At 39.6% G+C, this 21,118-nt stretch overlaps 1 protein-coding gene across 2 annotated transcripts; it reads right to left on the reverse strand.

The window, feature by feature from the left end:
- Nucleotides 1-373: 373 nt before the first annotated feature.
- On the reverse strand, nucleotides 374-10,784 carry LOC133459750 (protein phosphatase 1D-like). Of its 2 annotated transcripts, XM_061740019.1 has the most exons (7): nucleotides 10,110-10,784; nucleotides 6,000-6,228; nucleotides 5,782-5,906; nucleotides 5,120-5,301; nucleotides 4,712-4,939; nucleotides 4,320-4,407; nucleotides 2,176-2,306 (listed from the first exon to the last, which is right to left on the reverse strand). In XM_061740019.1, the coding sequence occupies exons 1-6, from the start codon at nucleotides 10,627-10,629 to the stop codon at nucleotides 4,324-4,326; spliced, it is 1,368 nt and encodes a 455-aa protein (XP_061596003.1). In that variant the 5' UTR covers nucleotides 10,630-10,784; the 3' UTR covers nucleotides 2,176-2,306; nucleotides 4,320-4,323. The 2 variants fall into 2 exon arrangements, with proteins under 2 accessions (XP_061596002.1, XP_061596003.1); XM_061740018.1 differs by lacking the exon at nucleotides 4,320-4,407 and having other exon boundaries at nucleotides 374-2,306.
- Nucleotides 10,785-21,118: the final 10,334 nt, after the last annotated feature.

Consider the following 21,118-nt stretch of genomic DNA (forward strand, 5'->3'; position numbering starts at 1 on the left):
TAAACTACATATGATATGATTTACTTAAAAAAAAAACATTAATAATGCACCACCGTGTTTTTTTTTGCACCATGTTGTTTTTTCAGAAAAAGGAAAAAAAGAAATAAAAATTTGATCACACAAAAAAAAAAACACATTAATAAGACTGTTTCCAAAGGGAAGCTTCTAAATCTTAGTACTCAGGCGTCTCTAAACATTTCTGAGAGAAATCCTGTGGCTTGAGTCTATGGAGTACAGAAGAAAGCAGTTAAATGTTCAGGCGCAAACCCCTTTACAGTGCTGCCACCTGCTGGAGGATGTTAGAACTGCACGTGTAGGCCTCACCCATGCTTCATTCTGTTGTATCAAAGTAGAAACACCTGCCGGATTTTCTGAAATGAGAACTTTATTACAGCACACAGACATTACAGATCCAGTCAGTTTTAAAGAATGTAATTTATACAGTAAGCCAAAAAAACTGGCTCCAGTGGATATAAAGGCGGATCAAAGTATTGGAATTGTCACAATACATCACATGCTGCGTAACCTCCAAAACCTCTGGATATTTCACAAAATACAGAAGAGATCTGATCATACCAGAAAAGAGAAAAACCCAGACACTTTGCATAATAATGTACTGTACAAATTTGTATTGCATATTATTGACATTCTGTACAAAAACCGCTCTAAATATCTGAGGGACATGAAGCACATGGAGTAATTTCAGGACACATGAAGGTGCATGGTAAATGGATGATGCTGTGCTTTAGCCGTATCCATGTCGACATATCCCAGCCTCATCTTTTTGGATCCCAAATATGAATCAGATTTAATTGTGCTAAGGCAACTTAGACATTTTTACGTGAAAAGAAGGCAAAAGACCAGCTGCCATAATAAAACAAGTCAGAGATTTGATTAACCGGGCCCTTACGAAGGCTAACGTACAAATTAATGATGCAAATGAGGAATGGAAAGGAAGACAGCTTATAGGTGGATGATGTAACTACGAACTGATTTTAGTTTTTACTGTATGCAGATGCCCAATAAAGCCAACAAACAAACCTTTATTCCTGCCACTGGTGTTTTGATCATTTTACTGGCTGAATTCAAAATAACTTAATGAAGGCGCTTGAAACAGCACAATATAAAAGTACAAAAAAGATCAAATGATTAAAGTGTCAGTTCATTCACAAATCTTCGCTAACAGACAGATAGTACCAACGCATCTATAATCCTTATTTTCTCATTTGGTTGAAAGTACCCTTTCAGACTTTCTCGCAGCTAAAACGATCCACTGACTGAGGGAGAGCTGTAGGTGCGATAGATTTAACTTAAACAATAAACATTTTTACAGTCAGTGCCCAGACAACCGAGCAGCCGACGGGCGTTCCCTCGGAGCTGCAGACCTCAGAAAGTGAACCTATGCCAGACAACAGCACAAGAGCAAACGTGGTCCGAGGATCCAAACAACTGATCCATTCAGTAAAATTACTTAAAATAGTTCTAAAAACGAAACTGGAGGATCACAAGGGTTCCAAGGTGGTTAAAGCAAAGTTACGTCAGATTGCCGGATCTATTTGCTTCAAAATATGCCTTTGGATATACAGTAAATACTTAAAAGTACGAAAATATACTAGACAGAGAAATTTAAAAGATTTCAAATCTTTTTACACAACAATTTAAGAGAGGAAACGGGAGGAAGAGCAAGAGAGGAAGAAAAAAAAAAAAAATCTGAACAAACACATTTACAATGCCCATATCTCACATATGTACAAAACAAAAACTGTAAAAGTAAACGCCTGGAGACGGAAGTGTGACACGCCTGGAGCGAGAGCAAAGCCGACTCGATGCAGATTCCTGTTTTAGTGTTGGGGCAGCGACGGGATTCAGCAAACGCACAAGGCGGAGTTCTGGTGCTGCTGCAGGATGCCTCCCTCCTCGGAGGAGCTCGCGTCCGCGTTCTGATCGAGAGCCTGAAGGGACTGTTCGCTCTCCGCTCCGCCGTGAAGCGCCTTCTGGGGCAAACCCCTGCCGGGGAGTCTCCCGGGTCGGAGACAGTGACCTTTGACCTCGGGGGCGCCGTGTGAGGCGCGGCGCCGCCTTTTCACCGCGGGAGCAGAGGTGGTGCACTCCATCAGGGTGCTGGGGTCTTGCTTTTCGAAAACGTTCAGCGAGCCGTCGGAGGGGGGCAGGGTGACGCGCACCGAGTCGGCGTCGGGTAAAAGCTGCGCGGTGGCACAGAAAGCGGCTTCGTACAGCCCGAATGCCTGCGCCAGAGTTCTGGGGCCGTCCTTGAGCGTGGCTGGAGCGGTTGCTGGGTCGCTCAGCTGGAATAAAGCAAAGAAAAACAATATTTTATTGAAAGGTATGCTCTCTAACTGCTAATATGCTCACAAGTTACAGTTCTGGACAGAGAAAAGGCCTTTAGACTAACACTAATATGAAACACACTGATGAAGTGATCACTAATGGACGAGGACTAAAGTCAAAATAGAAACACAATAGTAGATTTAGACATATTCAAATGGATCTGTCATCATTAGAGTGCTGTATGTTTTAATGGATGTAAACACAGATGTATCACTAACGGGTGAAAACAAGTGAAGGAGTGATCAAACATGGGTAACTGTTAATCACATATATTGCCTTAAATGAATAAATAAAAAGGTGTATTGCTGAAGTCATTTCCCCTTCTGAAAATGTTCCTCCCCGCACAGCCTTCCTACGTTACACCAGCAACTCCAGACGGCTTTAAGCGAACGGAGAGTAAATAAACGAAGCCATTGATGCATCAACAGTCATTTCTGCAAAGCAACCGTTGTGTTTTTATCTGGTCGATCGTGCCGCTTCCTCACATTCGATACCAGAACCTGCATTTGATGGATGTGGAATTTGATTTTTAGTTGGCAGTGATTGGCATTATGATTTTGAAATAGTTGAAAGTCATGAAAAATGTAATTTAAATGACATGTACAACATGAAGTGTTGAAATCATTTCTTAGAGAAGCTTTTGCATTCAACATGTTTCAAAAACATTGGGAAAGGGAAGCTAAAGAAAATATCTGCAATGATTAAAAAGTTTGTTTCCATCTATGCATCCATGATCTATACCCGCTCATTCCAGTTAGACCTGATCTAACCTGTTTCAGATCTGCTGGAAGGAAATAGGTGTCAGAAGTCACTGATGCAGGATCTGCACACTGTTAAAGCTGATCTCTGATCTCCCGGCAGTCCTGTTTTCAGGAAGAGAATGTGGCCTGGCGCCGTCCCACTGGCGTGAGAAATGCCAAACCACATTCATATGACAACAGCACGGTTCTGCAGCAACGGTGCAGATTTTAAACTCGCATGCAGTCCAGACCTGTCACTCAAAGACAACTACTGCCACCTTAAAAAAAAAGAAGAAAATCACGACTAAGAAGGCTCCTTAACTACGGAAGAGTATTAGGGCCAGGCAGGAAAAAAAATATTTGAGGGGGGAAGATTTTTTATTTATTGTGCAATTCGAGAAAAAAGTCAAAATGTCGAGAATAATGTTGAAATACAATTTCAATAAAAAAGTCAAAATTTTGTGAATAAAGTCGAAATTTCAAAATTAAAGTTGAAATTTTGAGAATAAAGTTGAAATTGTACTTCAACATTAATCTCGACATTTCGGCTTTTTTCTCGAAATGCATAATGAAAAAAAAAAAATCTTCCTCTAAAATATTATTTTTTCTCCTGCCTGGCTTATACTCTTACGTACCTTAACAGGTATGAGCCTTGAGGAAAATATCATCAATACAGATGTAAATACACAACTGTTCCATATTTTTTGAAACATGTTAGATGCTCATTTTGAATTTAATGCTTCTATTAACAAAAGGAGAATCTTATATTGTCTTAAATGACATTTAGGGTTTAAACGATTGGCAAATATCTGGTTTACTTTTGTTTTACGTGGTTAAACCCACTCTTTCAAAAGCAGGATTGCAACACTTCATTATTTTTATTGTTTGTGGTACAATTACTAATGTTGACGCCAACTGTCAGTTATATTGGAGTTGATGAATAATAATGATAAATGTGTTTGACTATTATTTTGTGTTTTCGAACTGATCATCTTGATGACAATTCTGGGGGGGAAAAAAAAGACACGATATTATTACCACTATTATAGTATTTCCTGGTGCCTAATACTTCCAAACAGATCAGATTAACCAGTTTTAAAGACTCTTTTGAAGTTCTTCTATCCAAACAGCTGAATTTTGCTGCGAGGATTAAGACAAAAACCTGCCTGAAGCTTGAGCTAACAGATGTTTCGCTGGATATCCGACATATTTTCAAGACTAAGCAGTCACCTCACTACCACTCCAGGCATGTCCATCCCTCATGTTCTTCTTCAAATATCTCATCCTCTTCATAAAACATGCCATCCTCATGCGCCGCCTGTTGGCCGCGAAAACAAAGAGTGCATTGGTGAACCAAGTGTGACTGGGATGCCAGCTGTTGATCAACAGCTAGTGGCGTCTACCAGCTATCAGTTTCATTGATGTAAAACAGACAAGAAAAATGGTTTAAAAGAGATAAAAAGGACAACAGAATGATAAGCAAACAAGAACAAACAGACATATCAGAGTATGCGGGAGATTTTTCCGAAGCAATTCTGCATCTGGAAAGATCTCCCCCTCCGTTGTGGTTTATGTGGTTTTTCATAATGAAACATTGAAAGCATCAACGCTATGGTTCCGACCTTCTGGACCTCGCACGTGTTGTAAGGTGTTCCGGGGAAAGGAATCTGGTCAATTCCTGTAGACATGTCGACCAGAATCTCGTCTCGGTGCATGGGGACGGCAGCGCTCCCGCGCTCCTGCAGGGCCAGCACGATGACCGTGGTGTTGTCGGCGCGCAGCATGCGCTCCTTCCAGAACAGCAGAGCCGTGCAGCCCAGCCTCCGCGCACAAGACATTCCCTTCGGGCCCTGAGGAATCCAAACAGAGAGAATTTACCATTTTTGATTTCACCAAAATTGGAGCTGCAGTGCTGAAAAAAATGAAAAGGAAAATAGTCTTTTTTTTTTTTTTTTTAATCCTCTTTGAACGATAGCTTTTTTGTCTAAAACCACGTGAACATGTAAAGTCTTATTGACGTGATTACATACCACCATTTTATCATGGCTATAACACATGTTAACAGCATTCTTGGGTGGCATCATATTCCACAGTCCATCGCTGCCGAGAATGACGTAGCGGTGCCGTTTGGGGTCAAGGGTCATCACGGTGGTATCAGGCTCAGGAGAAACCACGAACTCTCCGCTGTAGAAATCATAGCTCCAGAGATCTCCTGTGAACAATCAAAAGTTATGATCAGTTAGGGCTGTGCGATTAATCGATTTCAGATCTAAATCGGATTTATTAATCAAGACGATGTTAAAAAAAGGAAAATCGGAAAATCGATTTTCCTTTTTTGCAGCTGGCTGCATTACAGACAGAGCTCGTCTAGTCATCTTTGTTTGGTCAAGAAAATTATAAATGTTGTCACTTTACTAAACTCAAGTAGGATTTACAGTATCTTTCAATTGCACTTCATTCCCAATAGGGAAATGTGTTTGCTATTTTTCTTTAAAAATAAAGATAAAATATTTGAAACAATTTATTCCATCGTCTTTTGTAGTTTTACCAAAAAAATCGAAATCAAAAATCGGGTTTTCAGAGAAAAAAATCAGGATTTTATTTTTGTCTAAAATCGCCCAGCCCTATGATCAGTTATTGCCCAGCTAGAGTAAATTTATGGAGCAAAATTAAACAAAGGTGTGCTCTTTACCGAGGGATCGGGCCACAGCCAGGAACGGGATCTGGTCTATGACCGTGCTCCTCCTCACGGGGCCGTTATGGGTCAGCCGGGGCCTCTTCCAGACGACCCGGTTCACCCCAGATTTCTTCATTACACTGCAGTTAAAAAGGACAAAAAGGCTTGAACTGGATGAAATCCTGGGGAGTTGTTTAACTTGAATAAAAGCTGCAGATCTGCTCGGTGCTCACCTCCCGCCGAGACGCTCAATCCTCTCTTTTTCTTTAGGGAGCTCGGGCTTGTGGTCCTCTGTTATTTCGAGTGCTTGGAGCGAGATGTCAGAGTCGTTTTCCTGAACTCCGACTACGACTGCCGAGTCGCCCACGTGAGCGACGTACATGTGAACTCCGCGGATCACGACGACGCTGGCCGTGGTGCCCGACGTGCTGGGCAGGCCGGTCATCGTCTTGGGCCACTCCGCTGTGAGGAGAAGAGGTAAACAAAGGTTAATGCCGTCAGAGAACCGACTTTGCCAACATTTTCAAAAAATGTACATCTTTTCTTTTTCACATTTATTAGTAATTCATTGAGCCAAGAGTTTTTCTTCCAGCCAGAAGGTCGCTGGCTCGATTCCTGACTAGGGCTGGGCGATATGGACCAAAAGTCATATCTCGATATTTTCTAGCTAAATGACGATACTCGATATATATCTCGATATTTTTTCTGTGCCTTAATTGGGGTTTCCCCCAAAGCATTATAGCATAGCATCTCTGTTAGCTTCATTTTTTCTGAGGCAAACCCTTAAAAAAACAGTCAGTTTTAATACAAAGCCTCGTGCCAAATGTCACACAGACCTTTGTTAACAGAGGTCTTCACAATATCAACATGTATAAAACAAATGAAATAAAAATAAACTGCCTGCATATATAGAATAAAAATGCTTCTTGAATAAAATAAAACAAATATCCCTTTCCTGCATAACAATTAAATTAAAATACACTGTGCAATTAATACAATGTAGACAGTAACAGGCAGACTTTTCCACTGAGGTTGACAGTTGTGCAAATAACAAAACATTTGTGCAAATCTCAAATAAAACATTCAAGTCAATTTGTCACAAAATAAGCTATATCAAAATCATAAAAAAAAAATGTAAAAAAAAAAAAAAAAAAAAAAATGTTTAAATCGATATAAACGATATTGTCTCGTACCATATCGTGTTAGAAAATATATCGATATATATTAAAATCTCGATATATCGCCCAGCCCTATTCCTGACTCTCCACATGCTTTGGTGAAGACAGTGAACTCAATAACTCTGTTGTCCTGGATGTTGCTGCTCACCGGCTTCAGTTGAAAAAAAAAAAACATCACATATTACTCTATCATTCTTTATTTGACAAAAAAAAAAAACAACGCCAAATAGCAGAAACGGTTTGGAAACAACAAAGTATATCCCATGATTCAAAACCTCGCCGAATATCTAACAGCAGCAATAACTCTCGACATCATTGGTTTCTCTATTCTCACATGAGACCTGATCTAGTCTCTATTTTTGCCCCACTTTTCCCCGCGTTTTGTTTATGTGCAGCTCTCTCGAGGCCCCGAGACAGCACTTCATTCAGGATGAAGCCTGGACTTTGACTGAGAATTGCAACACTCTGATTCTTTTATTTATTTATTCAAATGTCAGTCTGAAAGCTGTCCTCGAGTTCATTGTCCTGTTGCATTACCCAATCGTTGACGAGTCTTGGCTACTGGACAGATGCCTGAACGCATGACTCCAGAAAGCGGACCGGATGACTGCAAGGTGCTCCTATCCTGTGGCTGCAAAATAAGCCCATATCAAGCCCCTCCACCCCCATGCTTGACAGCTGGTATGAGGCGCTGTGCTGAAATGTTGTGCTTCGTTTTCACCATATGTGGCTTTGTGCATTATAACCAAACATCAACAGTTTGGCAGCAGCCGAAAGGAAGTCGTTTCAGAAGTCTTTGTTCGGATGCAACATTGCAAAAACAAGCTTTTTTTTTTTTTTTTTTTACTTCTGGTCCACCATTTATAATTAGAACTACATTTTTTTTTTACCTTGCTGTGAACTTGCCTGGAGATCAACAACAAACATTGACGCTCATTCGGAACCTCGATCTGTTGCAGTTCCTTGACTGTCCACTAGAGGCTCCAAAACCAAGTCATTGACATTAGCCATTGATTCCCATGTTAAAATGTCCAACTTTAGAGCAGAAATAAACGTATTTACAGCCTGGTTCAAAAATTAATTTGGTCTCAATCGTTTGATTTCACACCTACGACAAATCTGAGGGGGGTGAAATCTTTTATACCACGCCAGGAGAGTTTATATAAATTATTACATTTATTTCTAATATGATTGATTGCAATTCTATCACTTTCTAACCCAGAACCATCATGCTGCCGTGCTTAGCCAAGCAACCACCCATTTGTATAAACTGAGCATCAGCTAAACGCGATGGTTATATTTGATTTTTGCCCTCGGGTCAACATGTTAAACGGTGTATCCCGCTGTAAATGTCTGATGGCAGCTCTGCAGATATTTTGGGAGGGTACGTATGAAGGAGCTGGGAGCAAAGCTTCAGAAACCAATGGGTCACCTGACCAAATGCTTTGTCCGTTGTTTTATAGAGTCTATGATCCACATCTACAAAGATCTGAGAATGCCTTAAACATTTTCCACTGGTGAATGATCTTTCTCACTGGCTCCAACTACATTACAACTTTTGGTATTTTTTTTGTTTATGCAGTTTTAATAACAATAACCCAAATCGATATCGGAATTGAATCGAATCAAATTGTGATAATCGATTCTGAATCTTAAGAACCGGAATCGAATCGATTCTTGACATTTGTATCGATCCCCAGCCCTGCTACATTATGTTTTTTTTTTTTTATGTCCTGATGGATAAAACTTTGAAAAAGAAGTGTGTACTTAAGTTTCCTACAGCTGTATATTATAAAGCAATTCAAGCATGCATGATGGGATTTTAACACATTGTGAAAAAAAGCATGTGGATATTGACAATTCTTTATGTAATATTTGCAGAAAACCCATTTAATATGATGAGATCATGATTAGGCCAGAGCCAGGGATTAATATGAGCGGTGAGGTTGTTTTAAGGCTGATTTATGGTTTCGCGTTACACCAAGTCGATTTAACGCAAAACCATAATTAGGGCCCCGAGTACTGACAGTGCGAAGGCCCTATTGTATCTGTAGGAATTTTTCTCGTTTTTTTTTTCCTTCTTCTGACGAAATGAGGGCCTTTTTGCCCCCCTAAACGCGCCCCAAAAGTCACCAAATTTTGAAAGCTAGCCAGGCCTGGCGAAAAATTTGATATTTAATGGTTTGCATTAATGGGCGTGGCCTAATGGCTCAACAGCGCCCCCTAGAAAACTTTGTGCCTCAAGCCCCACAATACGGTTTGACGTACATGCACGGAAATCGGTACACACCTGTATCATGTCGCAACTTAAAGAAAAGTCTCTTGGCACCATGGCCGAAACCGAACAGGAAGTAAGCCATTTTGAATTAATCGTGTAATTTTGGCGCAATTTATGCAATTTCTTCGGGCCGCTTCTTGCCCGAAAAGTAACGTGCACCCAGGTGTGTTATACATCAAAATGTGCGTCTCGATTCTGCGACGATTACTTTTCTCAAAAGCGTTACCGTGGCGACGATAGACGCCAAAAAGCACGCCCCCCTCTTCATCGGATTGGTCCATATTTGATAGTACCTACTTTCTGCCATAACTTTTGAATAGTTTGACATAGAGAGTCGTGGGTGGTGTCATTGGACTCGGTTTTGAGTCCTTGAACATAATTGGTGCAAATTAGCCCCGACCCTTCATCTGATTGGTCGATATCTGATAGTTCCTACTTTCTGCCATAACTTTTGAATGGTTTGATATAGACAGTCGTGGCTGGTGTCATCTGCTAAATGTCCAGGCCTGAAGAATCTACATGCAAGTCATACAAGCAGAACAATGTCATTGTTTTTAATCAAGTGTCATTCTTGTCATGAATTCTTTTTAGCTTTCTGATCCTTGTATGTTTTATGTTTGTTTTGATATTTTTTTATTTTTTGTAAAGTTACTTGCCCTTGTATGTATTTTCTTTTATATGAAACTGAATTTATTTTTTTGCTGCTATCTTGACCAGGACTCCCTGGCAGAAGAGATATTGTATCTCAATGGGACTTTCCTGAATAAATAAAGGATAAATAAAATACAAGCTTCCCCTGCAGCCTGAACGTGCACAAGGGTGCCAGGGCCCGTCCATCGCTGCTTGCAGCTTTAATTCAGGTTTTAATTCAGGCTTCAATCACTTACGGAGCTGCTTCCACATGGCGTGGTGGCAGGCGACGAAGCCCTTCCTTAGGGCTGCACACACCTCGCCGTGGTCGTGGGACCAGAACCCCCGCTGCCTCTTCAGCAGCTCCCACAGATGCTCACTGGCAAAGTGCGCTGCTTCCCGACCCCCGTGGCCGTCGAAAACCGCAAAGAACGCCACAGACCTGCGGGTGTCCACCATGCTGTCTGCGGGAGTGTGTTCCGCTGCTGCCCCGCTGCTGCACACCTCATCCTCGGAGAGGCTCTGCAGCCAGGCTGCTGCAGCCGGCCCGGACCGGGCCGGGCTCTGGCTCTGGCTCTGGCTCTGGCTCTGGTCCTGGTCCTGGCTCTGGTCCCCCCCCTGCCCCGGTCCACCATCCCCCTGCGACTTCGGATCATCCTCGACCGCAGACGCCGACGGCTCGTACTCGATCCTGATCTCGACAACGTCCTCCATGTATTTTCTCCCTCCTTGCTCGGAAAACGCGCTCATGCGAAACAGTAGCGAATCATCCATCATGTGTATTGCACTGCGACTAATAATAATAAATACCCGAGCGGCGAAAAGGGGACATATAGCTGCTAAGTTTAGCTCGGGAGCTAAATTTTGAACCGATTTTTGCCGCGATTGTATTTCCGAAGGCTTCCTTCCTTTTTGTTTATCCTTTCCGAAGCGTCGCGCTGTACGTGATGACGTCACGGCCATTTTTATGGCTTTTCTCAGAGATCACAAATAAAAAAAATGCAATACGCTGAAATGTCCCGCTGCTGTCTTTTAAATTCAATTTTTGACAGTCACCCAGGGGCGAAAATCCCGTTTCATAGTTGGGGGGGGACAATAAACAGTAAAATTTTAGAGAATAAATCCAGGGGGGGACAAGGAATAAAAGTTTTAGCCTTCCTTTAATACAGCATTTTGACATTTTCAACTCTATCTCGCAAACAGGCAGAAGACCTTTCTTAGAGTAATACAAAACAATGGTATTAGGTGGAAGGTGGCAATAATACAGCACATCTGACATAATACACTGCAAAAACCCAAAATCTTAACAAGAATATTTGTCTTATTTCTAGTTAAATTGTTTCATTTTTAGTTAAAAAAAATCTCATTACACTTAAAACAAGACTCATCACTGGAAAAAAACAACAATTTTCACCTGTTTCAAGTAGATTTTCACTTAAAATAAGTAGAAAAATCTGCCAGTGGAACAAGATTTTTTTGCTTGTAATGAGAAGATAAATCTTGTCGCACTGGCAGATTTTTCTACTTATTTCAAGTGAAAATTTACTTGAAACAGGTGAAAATTGTCAAATAAGTTATTTTTCTGGTGATGACTCTTGTTTTAAGTGTAATGAGATTTTACTGTTTATTATTATTATTTTCGATTTCGGCCACAAATTTTCATTTTGGTGCATCACTAAATACTACTGCATTGTTCCAAAATTATTAATTCTGTCTCAAATTATTCTAGGGGGGGACGGGCTTTACTAATGGGGGGGACTTGTCCCCCCTGCAGTTTGAATTTTCGCCCCTGCAGTCACCTGTACATTTTCCATAGACCTTGTTGTAAACTGTTCATATTTTATATTTCAAGCCGCAGAAATAGTTAAAGATAATGTTTAAATGTAGTATGAACGCACAATGAAGCTTACATGGCGTTGTTTAATTCGTTTATTTCCTCTGTTTTTCTTTCACATTATGTATTAAAGGAAATCTGAAATAAAAAAATGGGAAATCAATGTGAGTTTCGGTTTTGAAGGTTTTTTTTTCAACATTGACAGCTGAAAATAATGGCGTCATTTAGACCTATTTCATTTACAGTAGCGGCTTTGCTTCATGGTATTAATGTATTACAGTCCCGTTTTGGTGATGCTACCTTTTTGTGAACAATCAAAATCCTACTTATATCAAGTAGCAGTGAAACTAAAAAAAAAAAGAAGCAACTCTTCCACTGACTGTGTTTTAGAAATCACTGCATGATATTGCAGTAAGGTGGGTCGATGTGGCCTTTAATATTCTCATTTCTTCGGTCTTTTAGTGTCCTATTAGCCACATAGAATTAGATCCTGTTTGTCCCCAAGGCCCAGCTGGAGCCCATATAGTAATACAGCATTTAAGGTGGATTTTAAACTGAATAAATACATTAAAAAAATAAGATAAAAAAGTTAAGTCAGTAGAACAGTTGGCTCTTTTATATCTCTTTACTGATTTGATTTGAATCTTGGTAGGAGAAGACAGCTGCACTTCCTCTGATTGCTGCCAATAAAGTAGGCCGTGGGTGCTGGACTTAAAAGAAACTAAACTTGAAGATCCCACCAAGTGGTGAAAGCAGCACACCAAAAAATGTCAATGCAAGACAGGCTCAGTTAAAAATATCCATCTTTACGTTCACAATAAAAGATGGATATTTTTAACTGAGCCTGTCTTGCATTGACATTTTGTGTAGTGCTGCTTTCACCACTTGGTGGGATCTTCAAGTTTGATTTGAATCTTGATTTGTATTGATTGAATGCAAAACTGTCCTGCCAACATACATACATGGAGATATAAACTACAAACTCCTCCTTGTAAGGTGCAAACTGGGGTTTAAAACAGGCTGTGGGGTAACAGTGCTGATCACCAAACCACCATGTGTCCACTTCTATAAATATAACATTTATTGATGTGGTTTAATAAGATATTTTTAAGTAGACATGTGTTTGATGTGATGAGTGGTTTATTTTTTCCCCTGGTAATCTGTTTTGTTCACAGCTATTTGGGTTATTACCGGAAATTGTCAGATTTTTTTTTTCTTCCATGAACTGCAAATCACAGAAGTGCTTCAGCCAGTTTAAAGAGCTAAATTATTTACAGTAGATGATCTGATTCACTTAAAACACAGGAGTGGGATTTATTTGCACAACACTTGCTTAATAGAAGTTATGAAATTAATTTTTCATGTGTGCAAAGTTGCACAGTTGGTGCTTCATAAGCTCTTCATCCCGTAGTGCTCCAGTAACGCCAGATGGAGGCAGTGTTAATCCTGTCAAACCAGCCTGATCCGTAAACCTTCCACCCATTTCCCTCCCAAATATCACACACCAGCAGTTTTAAGTTGATGTTTTCAGGAATGTAAAGATATGTGACACACAGAATCGATAAGGTTGTCTTAATGCAACCTCTTTTTTAGCCATTGTCGTAACCCAAACACGAGACACACCCATTCATGACTGGACAAAGTAATCCCACCTTTGAAGGAGGTTTTTATACATGTAAAGTGTTTTTATCATTATGTCCACCTGTGTGCGTGTAAGCAAGCATGTTTGAGGTCTCCTGTGGCAGCATGCAGCTATGCTCGCTGTGGCCTTTGAACATGTACAGCAGGGGTCTTCAACTAGATTTGGCCGGGGGCCACATCTGCAAAAGGACTGTATGGAGAGGGCCGCAGAATTTGAAAATGTGGGGGTTTTCAAAATGTATTTTGCACTCTAAGACGAAGACTTATGTAAATATAATACATTTGTATTATACATTTGAATATATCTAGTTTACATATGAATTATGTATTAATTGTCTCCAGATTTAGTAATTGTGAATGTTAAATATAATATTCAGATAAAGAATTATTATTTTGAATGCAAGTTCATTTTGAAACCATGCATTGTGCAAACACGCCATAATGACAAAGCACCACTTTCCACCAAGATTTCCTTATTTGAATATTATATTAAGCATTGAGCACAACCATTTTAGTCCATAGTAGCCAGTTATAAAAATATTATAAAAAGAAAAAAAAAATGTTTAATTTTTTTTTTTTTTTTTCAACAAACACCCCCTTTTTTGAAATATGACCAGGGGCCACATTAAAGCTCCTGGCGGGCCGCATGTGGCCCGCGGGCCGCCAATTGACTAGCCCTGATGTACAGAGATGTACAGTTAATTGCGTATTTGCCCCCCTGGACCTCGAGGTGCAGTTGTTGTGATTGCAGCCAAATAAAGCTGTCTGTATTCCACTTCCCTCTATCGCAGGTATTTCTGGAAGTTCATTGGCCTTTTTTTCCACATCACCGATTTGGGTTTTGGCAAGCGCTACAGCCATGGCTGCATCTAAACATGTCTCATCTAGCCCTTTTCCGCCGACTTCAGAGAGGTTCTGGGCCACTGCTAGAGCCCGTTAGGGCTGGGTCAACTCAGGAATGCTGTTAAAACCTGGTTTTCTTACGTACGTGCCAGCCACTAAAGGGCTGCGTTGCCAATGTGTGTTTGGTTGTTGTAAACAAGTTGACATTTGTGAGAGCTCTTTGCTGCCAATTTTTCCAAATGAACATTAATATCTGCAGTTTTGCTTGTGGACGATGTTAAAACATCCAATGATGTTTATTAAAGATGCAAGCACCGTTTGGAATCCAGTTGGAACCAGCCATTATGAATGCAGCCGATAACGTTCAGAAATATTGCAGATTATAACATTAGAAGGCTTTCTTCCATGCTGAAAAACAGTCTTCTCTTTCTCTTCTCTGCTGAGGTTCTATTTGTTTTTGTAATGGTCCAAAAGGTTTCAGTCAGACTGGCTGGTATCTTTTTTTTTTGCCACAAAATCTGCTTTGCAGTCTAGTAACAATCACAGCGCGAGGAGATTAGCTTAATTCCTTTTCAGGAGTTTTATTCTTAGGGGTGTAAATCAAGTTTCATCGCAATACAGTGTTGCATTAATTAACTGGATCACATTTCAGGATTCGCTGATTTCACGGAGTGTGGCGTGATACGATTTTGATTGGATTCTGTTTAGAACGAGAGATCGATGTACATGAGAACAAATTCGTTGACAAAATAAAAAAATGTATTTTCTACTCTCAGCATGAGACTTCAGCACCTTTAGATAGGTGTTCTGGTCCTCATGAACAAACTGCTCCATTATTCTCAGGTTTGAAGGATTTCTTTTCCAGACTTGCATGTTTCAGTGCTTTCCGTGTCGATCAGAGCTCACAGAAGGTCACCTCAGAATAGCTCAGTGTTTTCTTCTCAGACATTATAGTCGTGTGTTTTGGCTGTCGGAGGACCCATGACTTGTGACTAGTTTCTGATTCTCGGGAGCAAGTTTGTTGTTCTGGGCTCTTATAACACGCCTATTCAATTTCTTATCGATCTTCCTTTTGTGGCCACGTCGCTACCATCACATGGAGCCTAAACTTCTGAATGAAGGTTCCATCGTAGACACAGACGTGCAGCTTGGAGATGGTCTTAAAGCCTTTGCTTTTAAATCTCTCCTTTGCGTTCGCTGGTCCATGTTCAGTGCGGTGAACACCACGATACCAAACAGCAGAAATTATTACTTTTCATTCTTTAAATAGTCAAACTGGCTGACTGAAACACTGAAGACCCGTTTGACATTAATTACAGGACACACTTCAGTTCACCATGTCTTGATTGGTCTTTTCTAGAGGTACCACCTACATTTTCAAGTCCAGTTTCCTTAGTCTAGTTTTTAAATAAATCTGTTGAATCATAGTTTTAAAGCATAGTCTGATTTTCACAAGTCTAGTTCTCAGTGAAGTTTTATTTGTAATTCTTTTAATAATTTCCAGTGAACACGTTGGGTTTTTATTTCTTTAATAGGGTACCAACAAATTTGTCCCCGTGCGTAAGAGACGATGAACAAAATCACCTCCATTCATATCAAATCATGGAAGTAAAAATTTAATTTACATCTTTATTTTTTGGGTTTAGCTACACAGTTAAATGGAAAGCAATTTATTCCTCCTATAACAAAAGACTAAAAACGGCCACTTCATGTCTGACCGATACTGTCATTTTGCATCAATGGCATTGAATCCTTCATCATTAAATTAACGCATTTATGTAGATGGATGGATGGATGGATGGATGGATGGATGGATGGATGGATGGATGGATGGATGGATGGATGGATGGATGGATGGATGGATGGATGGATGGATGGATGGATGGATGGATGGATGGATGGACGAGTATACACTTCACAACTCACAATGTTGTCACTGGTCACAACAACAAACAGACATGACTGGTTCCTGCATGTCACCCAGCAGACTCTTGGGGGCCGATCTAGTGTCAGTCGTCCTGGCATCTGAATCAGGACTCCTTACACAGCTAACGGTTAAAACAGGAAGAACTGGTTTTGGCACTGCACAGTCGCTGCAAAAGTTTGGTGGAAAAAGAACAATTGCGACACAAGAAAGTCCTTAAACCGTACATTATACAGGGTACTCATTACACTTTTCCCCTCTCCTCTGGCCTGAGCTGCAGGATTTCCCTTCCTCTTTGAAGCAACATCTTTACATCTCATTTTCTTTGGTGTGTACGTGTATGTGTGTGCATTAAATGCTTCAAAGAAAGTGTTAGCTGGGATAAGAAATACACGTTTTACTGGGGAAAGAGGAAATTCCCACATTATCCTTCCCCCAGCATCTATATAGCTGCTTCATCCCTTAATACCCACATTTCTTGGAGTATTAACTTTCTTCCTTTCTTTCTTTCTTTCTTTCTTTCTTTCTTTCTTTCTTTCTTTCTTTCTTTCTTTCTTTCTTTCTTTCTTTCTTTCTTTCTTTCTTTCTTTCTTTCTTTCTTTCTTTTTTTCTTTTTCCCACCTGTCTGTCGTTCCGTTAATAGTCCTTCCCTCAGAGAGGTCCTGTCTGCACACTTCACACAGACTTCTATAGCGGATGAGGAGGCAAAGTGATTTCCATGTAAATGGTGTCAGAATGTCATTTTTCAAGTGAAGCTGCTGAGAAAATGAATTCCTGAAGACGAGAGAGATTACAAAGGGGCAATGACACCTGCACTGCATTCTCTCAGATCCCCCGTGCAGCTCTTTCTTGTATAATGGTCCATCCATAAAAATAGCTTTGTCTGGCCTGCAGACTGTGGTGATGCCTAAGTGTCAGTCAGTGCAAAACCAAAGAGCAGAAAGGAAAAGGGACCCAAGTATTAACATATAAATGTATGCTAATATAACCCCTGGTAATTTTCTTTCTTTTATATTTAACAAAGTCTTAGTTCAATGCATTTTTCAACTGTGCATCGATGCGAGAGCAATCTTTGTCAAGGCCTTTGTTTCCTAAACACATCATTGTACAGTTGAGGTTTGGTGATTAATACGTGAGGATAATATGTCAAAAACTGATACTTTTTTTGTGAACAGTAACACAAACCATCAGTTTAAGGTTCTTCCTATTGGGCAATTACAACCTCATACAAATGTATACCTTTTCCTACACCATTTTTAAAAAAATATAATCTTTTATTCAACAAAGATGAAGAAAAAAAACAGCCCTTCAAATGGCATTACTAAGTATTCCCAATGATTCATGAACTTGTACATTTACCTTTAGCAGTAATAACTTCATGTAGTTTCCTGTTTCACTTTATTAGCTTCTCACACTTTTTTGGTCCATTTGTCTTTGCAACATTGCTTTCTCTCACTGAGATTTTTGAGTATTGTCTTCTGCGCCGCAAGTTTAAGGTCCTGCATGAGAAGTGGGATGAGGTCTGGACTTTGACTTTTACAAGAAACTGGATTTCTTTTATTAATCAGTCATTTTTATTTGCCGCTTCGGATCACTGTCCTTTTGAATTCGAACATAACTTCAGTCGTCTCTTAAGATTAATCAAATCTAATTAGAGGTCAAGTCTGGACTTTGACTTGACCATTCCACAGGTGTGATTCTTGTACTTTTAGCCGGACAGATGCAGATTTGATGCTAAGCTCGAGATCTCTGTCCTTCTGCATGACTGGCCCAACTTTCATGGTCTCCGATCTGTTTCTACAATATTTTGCTATACAGAAGAGTCAACTCAGTGGCAAACTATGTCCTTATTGATATACTGCAACAATTGCTTTTCTTAGTTTACTATATAGTGCTTAGTTTTGCCCACAGGACTTTTTTAAATTCATATTTGTGAAATAAATCATGACAAGGTGCCAAATGTTATACTGTATATTGCTTTCACAAGTTATTTACCATCTGAGGTCTTATTTTCCTAAGAGCCACTATAATCAAATCATTTTTAAAAGTTGATATTTTATGTTTTTCTATGGTTTCAATAAAAATTCAGAAGAATCATCTGTTAACAACTTGTTTTATTTGATACATGTATTCCATTTATTATAGCATGCCATGATAAAGTACTGGTTCCACCTGCCAAATAATATAATTACAAATAATATAATTACAAATATATGTTTTCATCCTGAATTGGATGTGAAAGGAACTATTATGAATGTAACATTTTGGGGCTACTCATACAATGTACTGATACAAAGTCAGATTTAATAACTGTGAGGGTAGCACATAAATGCCAATGGGAATAAAGAGCCCAAGAAGCAGAGTGTTTTGCTAAATAGTTTTTATCAGCCTGCCTGACATGGAATTGCCATTTGGATCTTAGTGACAGGATTTGCCAATAAATAGGAATCAAACTGCATCGAGTCTCTTCTAGTACTCTGCAAGTACAGAGCCTATTTCTCCGATGATTGGCTGTCACATATTGTCTGTTTCAGGTTCAATCCACTGGTGACTCGGCCATTCTAATCAGTGAGGCGACATTCTTGCGGAAGGAGACCACGTTTCCTTGTGAGATGATTATCTTTCCAGAGCCACACTCATGACTGTCCTCCTGTCAGCATGATCGATGGCCACCATATTGACTTGAGGTTAATTCAAAACCGCACCACTGGGTTAGATGAGGGATTTCGATAAGAGCACTGATAAGAGCCCTGACAAGAGCGGTCCAGCTGAAAAGAAAATAGTTGTGGGTCATACACGGTGAAGGCCATCTGGTTCTCCATCATTTTATGATAATAAAACATATTTTCAAAGTTTTGCTTGACTTATAACCTCTGATTTTCTGTCATTTTGGAATAAACGTTTGATCCCCAATATGACTTGGCATGGCTTTTTTTCCTTGGGATTTTTGTCTTAAATAACTTAAACATGCAAAGAGATGGGCAAATCAACTTTAAATTGCCTTATTATTGTAATCCACAAATCCATTCGCGCCGCTGCAGACTGGCTTAAATAAATGGCTTCTGAGCAACGTTGCAGATCAATTTTCCGTTCGTTACACACATCATTACACAGAGGACGATGCATTAGTCTTTCATCGTGGACAGTCTTCAATTAAGTGGAACAAAAATCAATAGTTGCAATAATAATAATAATGGTGATAGTAATAATAATGATACATTGATTGAATGTGGGTACAGGTGCACACAAAAATAGAAAATATACTGATGAGCTGAGTTCAACAGAGATGATCATTCTGGTGACGTCTCACTGGTGCAAACGTGTTAGTCTTCATCCTATTTAGTGACAGAATAGATGTTTCTTTTTGTGTTTTTTTTGTCCTTTAGTTTATGAACACTAAGGCTCCAATAGCACTACGGTATTCACAGAAACCGAGCAGGAATAAGTGAGATGGAAAAAAAAGGAACCCACCTAAAACAGTGCGAGTGAGAGCAATACAGAGATTCTGCTGCAGGTAAACGCAGCCCCTGTGGGACGCTTTTTCCTGATTATGGATCGCAATTGCAACATGTTTCTCTGTTTTCCACAAAGACGCTGCAGTTTGCAGTATGCATTGCAGCAGGCTGCTTGTGCTGCGATGCTTCATTTGACAAACCCAGATTATGTCCTTCACTGACATCTAAATGGTTTCAACAAGTGGTGATAACAGGCCATTTTGGGAAACAAAGACTAATGAATAGATACAAAAAGTGCTGTGGATGTATGCAGTAACAAAGGTTATGGTGCTACTCATGTTAACACAAAAACATTTGAAATATCAAAATAAAATTTCCAAATTCATAGTGAATGAACACTCTGTTTTTCCTTTAAGCTATAACAGTATTTATACTAACATGGAATGTGACTTTTCCTATTTTATTCTAATAATCTGAAGAAAGAAACGGAATAGTTAAAATTCAGTGACTTGTAATTCCTATTTGTGTGTGAGGCGCCTGCCCCAGTCTGCCGGAGCACACTGTCTGCTCGTAGCCTTAGGACCCTGAGGAAATTGGACCTCGGTTGCTGCAGAGGAAGGTTTGTGATTTGTATTCACCCCATCTGATAGCGCCTCCTGGATCACAGATGGATTATTTAGGCTCTTCCTTCGCCATAGGCTCTTTCTTTTGACCTCCCAACCCCCTTTTCTTACTACAAGTGTAAGACCTATCTTTTTTTTTTTTTCCTTTTCCTCCTGCAGTCATTGTTGAATGCCTCAAAATACAGACAGTGGCAGATACTTGGCTTTTTCAAGAGAAAAATGGAGCAGTGATGCTGGAGGGATAACCTGCACGGGTAAGTTGTAAAGTTGGGTTCATTCATATTGTTGAGGCGTGGTTTGCAATTTCACTGAGAGTCTAAATCTTTGCTTTAGAGGTGCCAGATTGAATGAAAGCCTTCCTTTGCCCGTTAGGAGCAGATTCTTTCCACGTGCTGTGGTCCTGAAAGTTATTTCATGCTGGCACAAATAATTATGCATCCAAGCAGTAACACCAGGGTGCACGGCTAATTATTTTTCTTTCTGTTCATGCAGTTTAATTAAAGAAAGCAATCGTTCCAAAGAGGGATTGTAAATCATCAAACACTGTAAAGACAAAACTGTGCACTTTTGCTAATTGTTTCTAAATAATCACAGGTCATTCAGTTCTATTTCAGATATTATTAGATATTGAATTAGATCACATATAATGATTCATAATCTTATATAAAGAATTAAAAAAAAAAAAAAACTAAACACAAACTATGTTATTATTCTTAAACTCTTAATTCTTACAACATAGATTCTTCAAATTAAGAGCACAAACTACATAATTATATCCGTCAGTTATCTTTTTATATACTAGTATTTCTTATTATTTATCTTTCTTCTTCTTATTATTATTGTATACCAGTTAACTGTTTATAGTGTGTTATTATTATTACTGTGTTATTACTTTTTCTATTGATGCCTCTTGTTTTTGCACTATCCCCTTTGCTGCTGTAAACTG

This window comes from Cololabis saira, chromosome 14 (genome assembly GCF_033807715.1).
Source record: "Cololabis saira isolate AMF1-May2022 chromosome 14, fColSai1.1, whole genome shotgun sequence".
Classification (NCBI taxonomy): Eukaryota; Metazoa; Chordata; class Actinopteri; order Beloniformes; family Belonidae; genus Cololabis; species Cololabis saira.